The 19,244-nt window shown below is 43.5% G+C and overlaps 1 protein-coding gene across 1 annotated transcript in view; it reads right to left on the minus strand.

Annotated features, from left to right (window-relative positions):
- Myo10 (myosin X) overlaps positions 1-19,244 on the minus strand; it is a 202,439-nt gene that overhangs the window by 142,418 nt on the left and 40,777 nt on the right. Inside the window, exon 2 of the mRNA XM_032898696.1 lies at positions 5,401-5,499. Coding sequence (XP_032754587.1) covers positions 5,401-5,499 — 99 coding nt within the window. The remainder of the gene's footprint in view (positions 1-5,400; positions 5,500-19,244) is intronic.

Genomic DNA, 19,244 nt, shown 5'->3' on the forward strand with positions numbered 1-19,244 from the left:
AATGACGGCTTCAATCCAAAGACCTCCAACACCTGAGGTTCCACACAGAACCAAAATGCGACTGCCAGTTTGTCCTGTTCCTCTTGAGTAAGAAGTAGGAAAGCCATCCTGATAAAAGAAAACGTTTTCCTTGCCTTACAGGGGTGGAGAGCATTTAAAAGGGCTGAGCAAGGAATAGGAAATACACACGTAGGACCATAAAACAAACTCCTGAGGAGATAGCCCAGTGGAGAGCATCCTTGCTTTACCATCACCAAGACCTGAGTTCAATACCCCAGACAAGAAAACACAGACAGATGTGGTGGGGAGGTGAAGCCAGATACATCCATGGGGATATTGCCCTGCCTACCCAGGCAGTTACTGACCAACAAGAGTCGCTGCCTCAAATGAAAAGTGTATGGTTCCTGACATACAACACTTGAGATTATCTTCTGGCTTCCATGTGGCATGTACCACAAACAGATCACATACACGCACCCACACACACACACACACACACACACACATACACACACACACACACACACACATACACACACACGCGTGCGCGCACACACACACACGCACGCACACACCCACACACACACAATTTTAAAACTACATACAAACCAGGGAATTACAGCTGTGCCAGATGAGATCACTAGATCCTTACCGCTTAATCTCAACATTTAGATCTTAGAGTCACGGCATCCTAACGATTCAATTTACAATTTTACTTTGATAGCACAGATGTTGTTCATAAGTTCCTCTTCCTCCATCTTCATAAGTCAAGCTATTTCCTGGCAAGCCTCCCCCTCACCCCACAATTCAATACCCAGCAGTTCTTGTCAGGCTACCTAGACGGGGTGGGGGAGGGGGTACGATGACACACCAGCTGCCGCTCCCCACTTCCTGTCCCAGCAATAAAGGGAGTCGGTCCATGACATCGCATTCTCTCGTCCTGCAGACTCTACCACGGCAGCTGCGGCGCTGGACAGTTGGCCTAGAGTGTGGAGGCTGGAATGCAGCCTCCTGGCGGTCAACCGCAGGGGTGTTCCTGAGCTCCAGAGATGACACCTCAGCTTAAGTGTCAACGACCTGCACAGTCCCTCTGACTTCTGCCCACCTACGATTAAAGCCACTGAGTTCTAGTTGTCCAGTTCCCAGGGGTTTGCAGGGCTAGCTCCGCTATAGGACATAGTCTGGGATACTCCACTGTTTGAGTCCAGCATTCAACAGGCCTGGGGAGACCTCTCAGGGAGACAGGAATGTGCCTTACTTTGCTGAGGAGCAGGAACGAAGTAGCCAAAAGCTACCCATGATCACAAGATGTGCAGAGGACATAAAACATTTGTGAGATGAAGACAAGGGAGAATGTCAGGAGGGATGGAACAACACAGAAGTAGCTAGGGGTGGAAGAGAGCAAAAATAAATAAGAATCAAAACAACCTTGAATGGAAAGTCACCACACCAATTAGCTCGTTCATACGTTTTGAGGAATTAGGCCCACAGCATTATAACTACAACAGGTCACACTAGAAGGTCAAGCAAAATCAGGTTAGAGCTGGCTTCAGTGGGCGGTAGGATTAATAGTAATTAGTGTGATTGGAAGAAGTCTTTGTCAGGGAGTAGAGACAACTCAAAGAACCTAATGGCTTTTACGGACAGCTTACCATGAGAGACCCTGCTAAAGCAAATCTAATTACACTTGTCGGGAACAGACAGGAGAGATCGAAGTGGGCAGTGGCTTGCAGGGGTTTTGCTGATTATACTTCCTAATCAGCAAATATTTTAGGAGGCCCAGAATAAAGAGAGAGCAGACAGAAAATCAGTGTAGTCCTTGCACAGGGTGATAGCCTTGAGGAAGTTTCTGGAAGTAAATTAAACAACCACCCCTTAAAGTACTACCAGGTAAGCTGTTACACTGTAGGCTATTGCAAAGCAATGAAATTAGACATTTTCTAAACAAAGGTAATGAAGTGTTTCAGTCTCCCCAAGTGAAAAGACTAATTTAGAATGTACTTCTCAATTCTCCATTTCCCTGGAGGTTGCCTTGTGACGCAGGCGCACCTGCGTGTATTTTAGAAAAGACAGAGCTCAGTAAGGCTTGCACACCCTCACAGGGCATGCTCTCAGCTACGGCTGAATTCTGAAGAGATGGCCATGCTTTCTGAAAACTCACAACACTGTCCCAACACTGCTGTCCAAGAAGAAAATTGGGGTGGTTTGAAAGAGAAATGCCCCCCCACACACACACACACACCAGGCTCTGGTCTTTTGAACACATGGTCCCAATTGGTGATGCAATTTAGGGGAAACCCATGGAAGCTTTAGGAGAGCACAGGAGGAGCCATGTCACTGAGGGAGAGCCTTTAGAGTTTACTTCTTCCCCTACTGTATTAGCTCTTTCTGCTTTGTGCTTGTGGTTGAAGGTGTGAGCACTTGGGCTGACCGCTGCTTTGCCAGCCTCTACCAGTTTTCAAGCCAAGCCTGAACCCGTTCTTTGAGTCAGCCTCACTTTTCTCATAGTGGGAACCCTGCAATTCCTACACAAATCACCGAGCTAATTATATGTGTTATATTTGGAGTGCCGGACTGGAAAACATAAACCATACATTCAACGACCAAGGGAAGGTTTGGAGGTCAGGATTCTGTGCTGCTTTTGAACCCAGGTTCACATTTTTCCACTCTAGTCCTTGCTAACCCCACAGTCTATAAATACTGTCAAGGGTGACCTGACCACCCGGTTCCACTCTCCACACCAAGAGCCTTCTAACCACCAGGGCCAGCAGAGGATTCATGTGGCACAGACTGTGACCCATAATGCACAGCAACAACACTGAAAGGCACAGCTGTCCTGTTGGGAGCCACTGCCACGAAAGCAAGGTGCAAGTAGAAACAAAACATTAAGGACACCATGCTGAGTGCCACAAGCCAGTCTCAGGGCAGATGCTATATGATGCCCTCAACAAAAACATCTGCCTAATTCCCAGGCCAAAGAAGTATAGCTACTTAACGGATAGTGGACATGGAAAGGAGGGGTGTGTGTGTGTGTGTGTGTGTGTGTGTGTGTGTGTGTGTGTGTGTGTGTCCTCTAAAGAGCCAATGCTGTGAGACAAAGAGGTTATGAAGATTGGCCTCAGAATGTGAAACTAAGTAACCACTGAAGTGTGCAAAGGCCAAAATCACACACTTTGCTTTGATTTGTGTGCACATGTTGGTACACACATGTGGGTGCTCAGAGGCCAGAAGAGGGCACTGAGTTCCCTGGAGGTGGAGTTACAGGTGTTGGTCAGACACCTTCCATGGGTCCTCCTGAGAGCATCACGTGCTCTGAACCTGAGCCTTCACTCCAGGCCGTGCTCCACGTTCTCATCATGATTTTATTTGTAAGTTTAAAAATAAATAAATAAATAAATAAATAAAACCAAACCAGATTTGGAATCAAAACAAAACTGAAAAGAATGCTAATAAAGTTTATTGTACAGTGTTTTCTGGAACATATTTATGCTAATGGCCTGCTGTTTAAATACTGTTTTCCTTTTTCATATCCTCTAGAGAAGAGCTGACCGGGTCTGAGAGGATCTCAGTGCTCATCTGGGGAAGGTGGGAGGTGAATCTAGACTGTAATGGAGAGAAAAACACTCCAAGTAGTCCTGTCAGGTAAAGTAAATTTTGTGGAGATATCTGGACCTCCACTCTAGCCCTTAGCTAACAGCACAGTGTGCTTCCAGAGGCTGCTGGGGAAGTGACCAACGTGGGCAGTGGTAACGCCCACACTGCAGACGGCCCCCACACTGCAGACGGCCGGCCGTTAGGTACTCGGCCTCTCTGTCTCCTCCCCCAGTAACCAAATCCACCTGTACACAATGCCAGTCCATCTGGGACTCCCAGAAGACTGGAAAGCAGTCCGGTGCCTACAAATCCAGGATTGAGAAAGCTCTCCGAGTGGGTAATCCCTGCTGTTCGGACCAACCAGGCAGTCCTTCCACCTTAAGCCACAGAGACCTAACCCTCAACACAACCTACCCACCTACACGACGGCTGCTGCTTTCTCATGTTTTAAATCTGTGGGGAGCAGACGCAGACCTGCTATTACTGACATGAGCACAGCCATGTCGGGGACCCCAATACCTCAGAACCACAGAGCAGGCTTGGGGAACGGAGAAGCCTTTCCTAGGTGCCAGTTCTGATACTGGCAGTGTGTGCAGAAAGCACCACCACAGCTCCCCCAGAGGCTGACAGCACCCAGAGGCTCTTTTCCCACCGAGACCCCGTACCCAGACGAGCTAACCTTCTTCCTTAGTCAACACTGAGCTTCCTGGCTGCAGCAGGTGCACCTCTACCAGAGCACATGGACCATGTCCATTAGCTTCTCTGTACGTGTGTCTGTCTTCCTCCATTCCCGGTCATCCCTGTCATGACGGTTTCCTAAAGGCTCTGATGAGACCGCCATACTTGAGACTCTTCATGGGTATGCCCAAACTGCGATCTATTGTAAACTGTAGTCTGAATGTTAGTGCACACTCCCTACCCAATCCATACTTCCGAATCTTAACCCCAGTGTAAGGAGCTTACTGCCTTGATAAGAGACTTAAGAAGAGCTCTGCCTCATTCCTCCCACTACATGAAGACACAAGCCAGGCTGCATGTGAACGAGGAAGTAGAGCCCTCTCCAGACACAGAATCAGCTTTGGCACTGAACCTTTTAGCCTCAAGAACTGTGAGGGGGGTGGAAATTGCTGATGTTTTTAAAAGCAACTTCCTGTGTTGTTTGGTCTTACACTCCTGATCACACAGAAGACACCATGGGAGTTTAAGGGTTTCCAGGGTAAACGACAAGAAAAGCAATCGCTAAGTATCAATCTTATGAGTCTTTCTTATAGATCCTTCCAGGCAGGCCCCACCTTTCAACGCTGCAACATGACAATGTCGTATGTCAAGTTCTCACTCAAGAACCATGCAGTCAAGTTAGGAAGATGTTAGGAAACACTCCCATAACATTGTAAGTTAAAATTTCAGTACTGTGTTGGGCCCCATTCCTCACTCTCCTTGAGATGGAAAAAGGTACCCAGGAAAGAAAGAAGCCTGTGTCCTTCTACTCCACAGGAACTGGGACAGTTGCTGTTCTCCCTCTCCCTCTCCCTCTCCCTCTCCCCCTCCCTCTCCCTCTCCCCCTCTCCCCCTCCCTCTCCCTCCCCCTCCCTCTCTCCAAGGATGGTGTCATAACCACCATACACATTCTGCACACCATGCCCTCCTACACTCCGGTTTATCACTTAGAAAAATTCACGAGAGGGAGTCTGGTGGTGCGTGTTTGTCTATGTATATGCCCGTGGAGGGGAACCGCAAGTGCCCGTGGATCGGTAAAGCGGAGGAGAAGAGCTCAGACTTCAGGAGGCAGTAGGGACTTGTTCTTACCTGCCCATAGTCTGTCTGGAAGACCACGACGCCTTCTGCACAGGAATTTACAGTACTTGGAAAATGCTGGCCATTTTCTCTGAGCCAGACCCGTGCTCCCTGGAAAGAAAAGAAAATTTAACGGTGAGTTCAAATGGTATTCTGTCATAAAACACCGCTATCAAAATCACCACGACTCCCATCAGGCGTTAAAAAGTCAGTGGATGGCCTGCAGAGAGGGCTCGCCACAGAAGAGCATGGACTGCTCCTCTAGAGGACAGAGGTCCACTTCCCTGCACCCAGATGGAAGCACTTCCTTTTGTTCCAGGTGGATCTGATCTGTGTGAAGAAGCAAATGACTTTCTCCATCAAGCAATGATATGACCTTCTGAGAACTTTATCCACAGCCTTCTTCCAACCCTTGCATGAGACAAGTCGCAGACAAAGTAAAGAGGAGGGCACCCCATGACTGGCCCTACTGTGCACATGACCAGACCAGATCTCACCTGGCTCTTGGCACCCAGGAGGCAGGCACTATCCATCACCCCTACATTACAGGGGAAAGAGAGGCTTGCGGACAGTACCTTCTCTAACACACTACGAAGGCAGGCTTACACAGGTGGATACCTTGGTGCTATCTGGTGCCCCCACCTTCCCAGGTCATGCTTCACCCATGTGTCTGCTTCAGGGACGTTAGCCAGCTCCACTGCCACTGTACTAAAATGCACAAGTCAAGAGAGCTCTTCAAAAGAGGGACTAGGTTTCCCAATAGATAGGAGAACTTAGTCTGCTGGTGTGAACTTTACTAGGAACTCCATAGACACCAAAAAATCTGCCAGCCAGACAACTGTAGTCTATGGAGCTAATGTTTTAACAATGGACATACTCTCTTTACATTGACCTCCCTCCCGTTTCTTATTGTCCTTCCCCCAAATAAATGATCAGTGGCTTGAACAGTGACCCAGAGAGGTCACAAATCAGCCTTCCGATTTCTATTTCTTTTTTAAAACAGAGATTGCTCTCTAGTTTTAATGACTTGTGTATGTGCAATGATGTGTATGTGCTTAAAAAGGGGTCAGCTCCCCTCCAGCTCTAGTTACTGGAATGGTTGTGGGCCTGCTGAAGTAGGTGCTGGAAATAGAACGTGGGTCCTTTACACAACTGTGTGTGCCTGTAACACTGAGCTATCTGCCTAGCCACAACTGTTCAAATGCATAATGCCACAGTCTTTCCACTTCATTGTGATGCTATTTGTCTCCTAAAAAAAAAAAAAAGTATATTGGTGACATGAACCAAAAGAATGACCATTTAGGAAGTAGAAAGGGGGTCAACAGGAATGAGAGAGAAGAGTGATGAGCTAGAATGAGGATCCTGTACATTAATTAAACTAAGAAAGCAATGAGTCAATCCATCAATCATCATCATCATCATCATGATCATGATCATCATGATCATCACCATCATCAACAACAACAACAACAAGAACAACAACAACCTTCCCCACAAAAAAAGCAAATGCATTACTCTGGTCTAGAAAATATAACAAAGAGTCATTCTGAATGGGAAATTAGACATATAACATGTGTACAACACTCTCATCATTCCTAAAATGGAAATCTACAAGATGTAGGTTTGACTGACTTCTTCCCTCCATACAGATAGGATGATATTTAAGAACCACCAGACAGGACCAAGAGCCTTTGCTGTGAGCACTCCTTACAAGATCCTAGATAAGTTAGTCTGGGCCCATCAAGCTACATGAACCCCAAGGTCCCAGGAAGAAAGGGGTCACATATTCAGGACTTGGTGGTTGAGATCAAGGTGGCCAGACGTTGTAAGGGTGACAAAGTCCCTTCCTCATCACCTAACACACTTGGCTGTGCAATGAGTTTTGAGACTACAGGGATGATCCTCTATAAGGCCTTCCCTTCATCTGCACATGTTAGTAGCTTTAGGTCATTTTGTCCATCCATAGTTCATTAGCCATCACCCACAGAGGACTGGAGTTCTCCACTAAAAAAGTGGAAAACAGGGGTTGGGGATTTAGCTCAGTGGTAGAGCACTTGCCTAGCAAGCGCAAGGCCCTGGGTTCGGTCCCCAGCTCCTAAAAAAAAAAAGAAAAAAAAAGTGGAAAACAGCATCAAACACTAATATGAAGTGCCTCACTTAAATCCTGAGGACTATTTAAAGAGCACATGTGCCAAGTTCCCTTTTCCCCTCTGACTCCCTACTCTGGGCTGAGACACTGGGAACACATGGAAAGAGTGACAGTGGGGCTGTTAGACCTGATTTCTTTATTAGCAAACAGCTGCTTCCAACAAGATCATTTACTTCAGACATCCTCTAAGACTATTCCCTCAAATGTTACTCCATACCTGAAAAATCCCAGGAAAGGGCTTCCAAGTGCCTGAATGGCTTTATTCGGTTTTTAAATGTGTGCACTGGAGACTGCAGTGGATGAAAATCTTGAAATACCCCAAAATGCATGTGTACATATCCACACATGCATACACACACACACACACACACACACACACACACACACACACACACACACTAAGGTGAAATGTTAATTAATTTGCATATTCACCTCAAAACCACAAATGTCTGCCATGATTCTCACCTGCATTATTTTCAACAAAGAAGCTCACAGCTCCATATCCTAATGTATTAACTCTGTCTATTTAATAAGAATAAAGAGTTAGATTATACACTCCCAGATTAATATAAATCTAGCCTAGGAGTTCAGGACGATGATTCCGTTGGTAAAGTGCAGGGTTGGTATGGTAAAGTTAGTATGTGTGCCAGACTGTCTGAGTTAAGAACCTCAGAATACATGCAAAAAGTCAGGCACAGCGGCACCCAACTTTAAGCCCAGTACTGGGGAGGTGGCAATAGGAGGACCTCAGTGGCTTGCTGGCCGGCTAGTCTAAAGTAATCGACGAGCTTTAGGTTCAGTAAAAGACATTTGCTAAGAGAAAAAAAACTGTAGACACCAAATACTGATCTCTGGCCTCTATACACATGCACACACCCCTTCACGTGTGTTCTCTCTCTTCTCTCTTCTCTCTCTCTCTCTCTCTCTCTCTCTCTCTCTCACACTCACACACACACACACACACACACACACACACACACACACACACACACGCACAGGGTTAATAGAAACCTCTGGGCTTTCAGAGGCCACAAGGAACATTTGACTCTGTGCAGGTTTTAGCCTTATTCCTAGGTCTCTTTACCTTCTCCTCTGAAGCTCTACAGCTCTCTGTTGACATGCTACCTGATCAAACACACAGCTTAGCTCTGTGTCCAAAGGTCTTTCCAACAGGTGTGAAGTGCTGCTGATAAAGGACCTTTATGACTTCAAGCGGGCCAGTCCCCTTAAGTCTTCGATAAGCACTCACCTTCCACAAGGAGAAAAGAGAATGCATTCAAAACACTCTGCTCTGGGAAAATGCAAAGGTTCAGGACTTTCACAGACTTTGCACTGCAAACTGAACCGCTGAAATGGCTACTCTTGCGCAGATTGCTCTTGATGGTTTCCCTGGAGTCTCCCCCTCCCCCATCTTCCCGCTTCCTTTGCATCAGAGCAGGATGCCCAGGTCTAGAAGAGGCCACCCACAGGCACTTGGATTTAATAAGTTCACAAGTGGACATTTACCAGACCATCCGATTCTGAGTAGAGAAGAAAACTTTGCCCACCATATGTAAACTATTATAGTCTGTCATTGTTAAATAAGGCTGATAATTTAATACACAATACAGGCAACCTAACATATGGAGAAAGCTCACAATTTGAGTTAAAATTGCCTTTTATAAGCATGTGGAACATGTTGAATCCTAACATACACATTTTATCAAAATGCAGACGTGTTCTCATCTTAAAATCTGAGATGGATATCCAAACATTAAATTCAACAACTAAGAAACTTGGAGAACCTAATATCCAGTAACATTTTTGCAGCACAAAGCCTACAAACGTCACCTCTCCTTTGATCTTCTGAACAATCCTCTAGAAAAGCAAGTAACATTATCTCTTCCATTTTCGGTGGCCAGTGATTTCCAGGAGAGAATAAAAAACACTCTACCAACCGCAGGTGAAGATGCAGAGAGACCAGCATAATGGGAAGCACGTCCACTTTGTAAGACAGTATGGCAGTCTCTTAAAAAATGCAAGCAAGACCTTACTGTACACATCGCCCAGTCATCCAATCCGCAGACATCAAACAACAACAACAACAACAACAACAACAACAACAACAACAACAAAAGCCTGCAAGAGATTAGAATCTCCAGAGAAGGCTAAAAAGGAAATTAAACAAATCTGAGACGGTTCATATGGATTGGTAATTTGACAGGATCTAGAATCACCTCGGAGACAGGCCTCTGGGCACACCCGAGAGTGCTTATCTTAACTGGGTTCATGAAGAAGGAAGACCCGGGCTAAAGGAAGGATGGCATGATGCCCTCAGTTTGAGTCCTGGACTGTATGAAAAGTGTAACAAGTATTCATTATTCTCAGCTGAAAGCAGACACAATAAAACCAGCTGCCTCAAGCTCCTTCCACCATGATGGACTGTACCTTTGAACTGGGAGCCAAAATAAACCCTTCTTCCCCCAGGTTGTTCTTTTTGGGTATTTTATCATGGCAATAGGAAATGGTAACTCAGATGAAGCCTTGTGTGTCACTCTATACAGCAGTACTGTTTATAATAGCCAAACAACTCAGATGTCTATCAATTGGAATAGGGTCAGACAAAACATGATACATTTATATGGGACCGCCTTAGGAACAAGAAAAATAAAGTCACTGATATATGTTCAAGGGTTCCTCCAACAAGAACGAACAGCAGAAACATTGTGGGGAGCGACTGAGGCCAAACAAAAATAATTACATATTGGAGGTATCCATTTCAGAAAATGTCTGGAAAGGGTAAACCCACAGATACAGGAGGTAAACTGTCGGGCCCTACCTTGGGGTGTTTCCCTTCCCCCTCGCTGAGCCTTTCAGCCTCCTATGGCAAGAAGTTGTTTATACCCTTGGCAGCTGCTCTTGGCCCTTGATTTGGGGCCAGGACTTTTCATGATACCCTTCCCCCTCACCGAGCCTTTCAGCTTCTTGTTGTTGTAAAGAAGTTGTTTACGTCCCTGTTTGGGGCTTCCACGATGCAGATTTTTCCTGTTTTCCTGCTTGGGGATTTTCACCTGCTTTATTGTTTTTCCACAGCTTTTGCCTCTGGTATATAAGGAGATCTCAGTTACGCCCAGACAGCTTTCTTTTAACACGAATGACCCGAGTATGTGTTTCTTCTTAAATCTCACAGGCCTATGCCCCGTTCTCAGTGTTGTGACGACGCAGGTGTCAGCAAATGGAGGTCCCACCGAGACCGGGAAAGAGGACAATCTGACGAGATTGTCCCAGGAAGCTGGCCAGCGAAGAGGGAGGGATGCATTGGGGAAATGGGCCAGGAAAGACCCCAGTAAGCAAGATACAGAAGGAACATGGGAATTGAAAGCATGTGCAAAGAAAAATAACGATTTGGGCTAGTGGTGAGTAAACCTTGTAAAAAGGGACAAGGTAGTAATGATAAAATGTTTTTGTATAAGTGTTCTTTTAGAATTATGCTAAAATCTAGAGAATCAAAGTCAATTCTCATAGATGCTTTTAGTCTTTGGACCCTGACTAGAGACCATTTACACCCTAGACAAGAGAGAGAATGAGTTTGAGAAAAACAGTCCTCCTGGACTCTACACAGATACTCTGGCGAAAGAAGGAAAATGAGCTTAAGCTTTTTAAGAGCTATCCTAGGGACAGAAGGAGGGTGGGAGACGTCCTGTCTCCTTGCTAGCTAGAAGTGCTTATTTCTGGATATCTGGGTCCCTTTGGTGGGACGCCATCTAGTTCTTTCCCTCTATGTCTATTGTCTGTCCTTGGTGCACCAAGCTGTCCATGTATGTCAATTTATGTCTGGGTTTTTCTTCTCGTTGCTTGAATGTTAGGGTTTTATGTTTAAAAGAAAAATTGGTTAAAACTTTAATTGTTGGTTGGTTCACCCCTTGATTTAGTTTTAACTCCTTTCAAGAAAGGAACAAATAAATAAAAATATATAATAATAAACAAATAAATAAATAAAAAGCTGTTTAAATCAGCCTTTGGAGCCCTGCACCTGTAGCTAGGAGCCTAGGTCAGCTGGAGAAGCTCCCCAGGGGCTGATTGTCTGCTGATCTTAAAGGCGTCAGCAGCTTCTCAGCTTCTACGGAAGGGAGCTGATGGCTGTTTCTCTTAGAAAAATCTTTGAGTGTGATTATTGGAATCAACGGGTGACAAGGTGCTTCTCTTAAAATTATAGCTAGAAAAAGTAAAAATGGTGTTTGATCTAAATATTAAAGATATGTGTAGCCACTTCATTTTTTGCTTCTGATTGGTTTTAAATGTATAATATGCTCTACATGTCTTGGTTATAGGTTACTGGCTTTTAAGTTATTGGTTATGGTTAAAAATTTGTAACATTGGTAACATTAAGTTGGCTTAAAACTGCTAATTTGAATGGAGTCATTTTAGACAACACGTGGCATGAGCCAACCCAGGGAAACAGGTCTAAATTGGGGTAATATTTGAATATAATTCTTATCATAGAAACCAGACTTATAAAAGAATTTAGGGCAATGTCTCTTTGTTGAGGTATTAGAGCCTGCAGCATCGTTCGTTCATATGCAAGAACTGGCAGTTAAACTTTAAAGCGTGAGGGATGGACTTGGTGTTTTGGAGAGACTGGATTTTGGAGAATAGATGGTTTGCTGGAGGTTGAGTTTTGCTTTCCAAAGTTATGATTGTGCTCTGGTGTTACAAGGGAAACTTAAAGATTATGGTTAATGATTGCCAGGGTTATATTGGCTACAGTTTACAGTTTGATCACAGACAGGCTCAGGATTCTAACTCACACATATTTGTAATTAAGAAAAAAATCAAACAGGTGGAGACTGTTAACAGGATTTACGAAGGGTTGATGAGGCTATAGAACTTATAAGAGCATTACAACCTGTTTGCTTATCCCAACTGCTATTCCAAGAAATACATATAGAATTATTACAGATTTAAAAGATTGTTTTTATGGTATTTCTTCACATCCTGGTGATTGTGAAAGACTTTCATTTAGTGAGCTTGCTTGTAATTTTGGAGAGCCCATGAAGTGATACCATTGGAAAGTTTTGCCTCAAGGAATCACTTATGGCCCTATATTGTGTAAAAAAAAATGAAAAATAAAAAAAAATTGTCACTGCTTCAATACAAGAAGTTAAGACTTTGAATCTCTCAGTGTATATTATTCATTATATGCACATTTTAATTTTACTACAAGCGTTTACTCTTACAATGTATTTTAAATTTTGGGGAGTAGCTGCTGCTCCAGAAAAGATTCAATATTCCTTTTCAATATTTGAGACATTGGTTATTTCCTAGACAAACTGTGGCACAGAAAATTCAAGATAGTTTACTTTAAATTATTTTTATAAGCTTCTAAGGTATGTTAATTGGCTAGGATGTCACCTTAAGTTTTACACAGGAGGTCTTAAGCCTTTGTTTGATATTCCCAAAAGAGATATAAATTCTGTTCCCCTAGACAATTAACTGAGGGAGTGACTGAATAGCTTTACAGAAAGTAAAGAGAGCTAGATGTACAGAATTGTGAGATTGAGTCATGGAAGTATTTTAGAAAAAGAACCTAATAAAACATACCCTATTCCAAACAGCAATCAAATTGGTTATCTAATGAGAAGGCAACACATGTAACTGGATCACATGTTTATTCTCTTGACTTTCCCTATTTCAACACAGATTATTGAATTACATGCTGTAGCCGCTGTTTTTAAAATGTTAAAAAAAAAAAATCAAGCTTTCAATTCGTATACTGATAGCCAATGTGTAGCTTATGGTTTGCAATTGATTAAACTTTTCCTCTTAGATACTGTTAACCCTCGAATTTTACAACTATTTATGCTAATACAACTGATTTAGAGAAGTGTACCGTTCCTTTATAAACCATTTAAGAACTCAGACTGGATTGCCCGGACCCCTTAGTGAGGGCAAAGTCACGATAGATTTATACCAGGCAGATTTTGGGCCTTGCATAGGAACAATTAGACAATCTCATTCTTTATATCATCAAAATAGTAATAGCTAGAGACAGTAATCTGGTATTTCTAGATTTATTTGTGACTATTGACACTTTTTCAGACCTTCTGGTTGCAACTGCTTTAACAGGAGAAGCAACTAAAAATGTAATTAGTCATTATGCACTTTAGAAGGAGTAGGGACAGCTACAGATCCTCAAAAAAGTAGTAAAGTACTTAAATGGAAAGATGAGGAAGGATATATGGGACATTTTCAACCCTTTATAATCAATAATATTCCTGTTAATCTATGGGGAAGGGATGTTCTTCATGATATGGGAGCTATCTTGACTATGCAACCTGCTCAAAGAATGATTATTTTACCTTATGATCAAGAACAGGTAAGTAATTTGATGATTGGTCCATTTTTTTAATGTTCCACTACTAGTCAATTTGATAACCATTATCCTGAAAATAAAATCTGTCAGTTTTTTAAGTTACATCCTGTGATCGTTCCCTCTATAGTAAAAAAAAATCAGCCTTTAAGTAAGGCTAGATTAGTTTTCACTGATGGTTCTTCTAAGGGATACACTGTGGTCCTTTCAGAGGGCAAGGTGGAGAAATTGATGCTTAATTTCACCTCAGCATAGGTGGCTGAATTAAAGGCCCTTCTTTTGTCGCTATCTTTATTTCCTAAAGAGACGTACAGTATTTATACAAATAGTGTTTATGTATCTAATATTTTACCTTTGGAAACTGCTGCGTATGTTGCTCCTGTATCTTCCATTTGCTCTTGTCTTTGGCAAGTGCAGGCATTATTGTGGCAACGCAGAGAGCCTATTTATGTGTAGGGCATATCAGAGGTCATTCTGGATTGCCTGGCCCCTTGGCACAAGGTAATGCTGCTGCTGCTGATTTTTTGATTATACTAGGCCACTATTTGTAGCTATAGCTCTTGATTCTTATGATTTGGCCCTTCAATTACATAGATAATTTTATATAACTTCACAATCTTTAAGATATCATACAGGATGCACCAAAGAGCAAGCTGTTCATATAGTTACTCAATGTTCCTTGTGTGCTCTGTTAATACCCTCACTCCATCTGGGCATTAATCCTAGAGGATTGATGCCCAATGATATTTGACAGATGGATGTTACACATGTACTTCTTTTGGGAAATTGAAATATGTCCATGTGTCCATAGATACCTATTCAGGATTGATTTTTGCTTCTGCTCATAGTGGAGAAAAGATCAAAGATGTAAAAAGCCACTGTTTACAAGCCTTTGCCTTCATGAATGTGCCTAGGCAAATAAAAACTGATAATGGGCCAGCATATACCAGCAAAACATTTCAACAATTTTGTACTTATTTTGATATTCTTCATAAAACAGGTATCCCTTATAGTCCTCATGGTCAAGCAATTGTAGAGTGAGCCCATTTGACCATAAAAAAACTTGAAAAAGTAAAAGAGGGAGAGTATACAGCCCCTCCTAAATTATCAACTATTCTTTATATCTTAAATTTTTTTAATCGTGGATAAGGCTGGTCTCTCAGTGGTCGACAGGCACTGGAGGAAGGACAGAGCACACAATGGCTTGGTTAAATGGAACTATCTGGCTTCAGGAGCCTGGAAGGGGCCTGACCCCATCTTAGTCAGGGTGAGAGGATCTGCCTGCATCTTTCCCAAGGATGCTGAGGCCCCTGTTTGGGTTCCTGAGTGTTGTGTGTGTCCTGTGGATGACAGTCCACCCAGAGATATACTGAAGCTTCGTGAAGAATCCCCCAATCCTGATGCCTGTGGGAATACATAGCATGGCATGACCTGCCGTTATTACAACAAACCATGCAACAGGTAAAGCGGCAGCTCGAATAAAGGTAAAACGAATAATTCTTAACTTTACTTTTCATCTTAAAGGATAGTCAATGTTTTGTTAAGATTTTTAATAAAGCCTCGTTTAAACAGCTCCTCCTTTTTTTCATGTTTACTATTTAGTAATGTTTCCATAGATGATTTTAGAATTAATGCTACCAATGCTAGTGTTATAGGATTGAGAGATATTTTGTACCCCATTAGTCTTGTTAGAAATGATAGTTATCTGCCTCCTAGACCAGCACATAGGTGCTGGCCTGGACCTTTGAGTACTGCCTCTTGAAGTGTATCTGATATTTTTGAAACCTCCCTACATTTTTGCCCAATTAAGAGTAAAAATTTTCTGAAATCTGCACCATGCGTGTTGGCACCCTTCTTTCCTTTTTTTTTGGTTCGGAATGGGACTGAGGCAGTGTCAAGGGAGGAGATTCTCAATTGTTCTTCCAGGTCGTGTCTACTAACCAATTGCTGGAAACAGGAAGACTTTGCATTGATTGATCGAGTTCCTGGTGTGGCCCCCATACCTCTGGATGAAGGCTGATTCCTAGTGGTACTCTACAGGCATAAAAGAGACTTTGGCATTACTGTGGCAGTCATTGCTGCCATCGCCATTTCAGTCACTGCTGCTGCAGTGGTCGGTGTGGCCATATCTCAATCGGCAGCTGTCGTTGGAACTGTGGATACGTTGTCTGAAAAGGTCCCCATGGCACTGACTGTGCAGAATAGCATTAATATTCAGATTCAGTTGGGCATTCTTAATCTCAACCAACAAACTGCTCTCCTGCAGAACAATTGGACTTTCTCTGGGAAACCCATGCTACATCTTGTTCTACCTTTTATCATTCTGTGTGTGTAACCTCTGTCAAGGTCCTTAATAGCAGCAAGGATGTTAGGGATTTAAATGCTTGATGGACCATGGAATTATACCTTTGTAAATATTCAAAAGATTAATGAAACCCGGGTAACACCTCTTGCTGGGGATAGTCTCCTTGAAGGTCTTAAATACGCTAGATGTCTCACTATAGAATGGTCAGGATCCATCATTCTGGGATTGTTCGCTCTAGGAGCGGCTGCCCTTGGGCTTGTTTTGCTGTGCCGTTTCAAGTACCAGCAGATCCAGTCTGAGGCTGAAACCAAACAGGTTTGGTTTTCATTGGCCAGAAATAATCCATCGTCAATTGCAGGACAAGTAGTTAGCCAAAGACGAGCAACCTTCTGGGACCAAACTCGCCTAAGACAGAAACCCTGAGGACTGGCAGGGTATTCAGAGATGGGTACAAGTATTGGAACCCCAGATTGATCCTAAGACAGGTACTAAAACCATAGGGAATTGTTGGGCCCTACCTTGGGGTGTTTCCCTTCCCCCTCGCTGAGCCTTTCAGCCTCCTATGGCAAGAAGTTGTTTACACCCTTGGCAGCTGCTCTCAGCCCCTGATTGGGGCCAGGACTTTTCATGACACCCTTTCCCCTCACCGGGCCTTTCAGCTTCTTGTTGTTGTAAAGAAGTTGTTTTCGCCCCTGTTTTGGGGCCTGAACTTTCCATGACGCAGATTTTTCCTGTTTTCCTGGTTGGGGATTTTCACCTGCTTTATTGTTTTTCCACAGCTTTTGCCTCTGGTATATGAGGAGATCTCAGTTACGCCTGCACTGCATTCTTTTAACACGAATGACCCGAGTATGTGTTTCTTCTTAAATCTCACAGGCCTATGCCCAGTTCTCAGTGTCACGACAATGCAGGCATCACGACAATGCAGTAAATGACCTATGCCCTGAACAGAGCAGAGAGCATTCAACTGTGCACTCGCCATCAGCATTTCAAATGATTCAAGCTGTTTAAAAAAATTATCAGTTTACCAGCCTAAGTACTTCCTACTGGCACATGAATATTCCTAACCACTCTGGAGTAGAAAAACACCCAGATGCTTTTCTACAATTCAGCCACGGAGGAGTCGAGAAACATACTAAAAAGAAAATCCATAACGATTAAGTATCAAGGCCATATGTTACACAATGAAACTCTGAAGCCCTCATGTTGAATTCATTTACTCTTTACGAAGTCTTGGGTAGGGGAACCTAGGAGACCACTGTAGGCATGTACAAACTCAAAGGTCCATCTAAGGTTGAGTCCAGTTTGTTTGTTTGTTTGTTTGTTTGTTTGTTTGAAGAACTCAGAGGGCTGATAAGTATCTCACATGACAGAGAGCTTGCTTGCCTACGGTCCCCATAATCTGGAGTGGTTTGAGTGAGATGCTCCATCTGAGTACTCGGTCCCAAGTTGGTGGGTTCGTGGGGAGGATTAGGAGGTGTGGCCTTGCTGGAAAAGGCCAGCCCTGTGCCCTTTTGAGATTTCAGAAACAGTTGCCATATACTTCCTGTCTTTCCTCTGATTTCTCTCTGTGGATAGAGATATGAGCTCTTACCTGTGGCTACAGTGCTATTCTTACCCAACAGATCCTTACTTTTAAATTGTTTGGGACATGGCGTTTTATCCACAAAAAAGAAAAGCAAGTAACTAGAACACCTTTAACTACAGTGCTAGAGATGTAAAGGAAGGAGGGGTCATCCTTGGCCACACAGAGTTCAAGGCCTACCTCACCTACATTAGATACTATCTCTCCATTCAGCCCCCACAAATACTCAGGACTCAAGTGATTTCAGGATGGATATGATAAGAATATTCACCTCTATAAACAGTTCCTCCACTTGCTTACAGGGTGTAGAAGCCTGGCTTGGAGTGGGAGCAGGGTCCCATTCTTAATGAAGTCCAGAAACCGGATGTGGATAATACATTGCAGTACTATAGCTTTAAACAGCACATCTTCCCCTATGTTACAGCCCCATCCCATGCACAGCTACTTCAAGGAACTTCTTTTGAATATAGCAGGTGCTTTTTTTTTTTTTCATTTTTTTCTTCACTCAAACATGTATTCCCACATCAAGGAATATATGACTTTCACAACTCCAACTTTCTCCAGATTCCTCACCTTTGGCACTACTTATATCTTGAACTAGGTAATTCTTGGCTGATAAGGAGTTGTCCCCATTGAGAATAATTCTACAATGAAAACTTTACAGATGTGGAGGATTTTTGAGATTAAAAGCTTACTTCTATTGACCTAATTCACAGACAATGGACTCTGTTGTCTCAAGTCTATGGAGTTGGACAATCTCACGAAGTAGGAACCAGGTGAGGTACACCTGGAGCAGGTCCAGTTTCCGGCAGCATTAAAGCACGGTGCACACAGGCAGGACATTGCAGCAGCACAACCCAAACTGTGACAAACACCACGGAGAGGCCATGGGGGCCAACAGTTTGGTGGGTATTGCAGCGATACTCTCAATTCCCTCTCCCGCTGCTCACTGTGTGCTTTGCTGGTTTGGGTTTGATTTTAATAGAAATCCATCTGGTATTATTCAAGCCTGGCTGGAACTGCAGAGACAACACATTCACTGCAGACTTTAACCTCAGGCTCTAACTCCATCCTCAAATGTTTGCAAACCCCAATGTAAAACTCAGAAAACTCAGGCTTGTCTCAAGCAAGAATGAAGAATGGAGCAAAGCAAAGGGCATAAGCGTTCATCCCAAGTGAGCATGGAAAAAATGCACCATAGGGCCAGGGTCATGGCACTCCTGTGAGTGCAAGAGGAAGGTCCAATGGGCACCTCCTCCCGAGAAGGCTATGTTCTACACCAGCAAGGACCTAGAAACAGAACGATTACTGCAAGAACTCCCCTGGCTTGGCCATGAAGGCAACCAAGAGCAGTGGTCACCTTCACACACCCTCAACATCTTTTAGAAAGCAAGCAGAGGCGTGGTTACACAAAAGACCCTGATGACGCACTTCCTCTTCTCAGGTTTTGAACCTGATGTTGACAATC

This window comes from Rattus rattus, chromosome 3 (genome assembly GCF_011064425.1).
Source record: "Rattus rattus isolate New Zealand chromosome 3, Rrattus_CSIRO_v1, whole genome shotgun sequence".
Taxonomy (NCBI): Eukaryota; Metazoa; Chordata; class Mammalia; order Rodentia; family Muridae; genus Rattus; species Rattus rattus.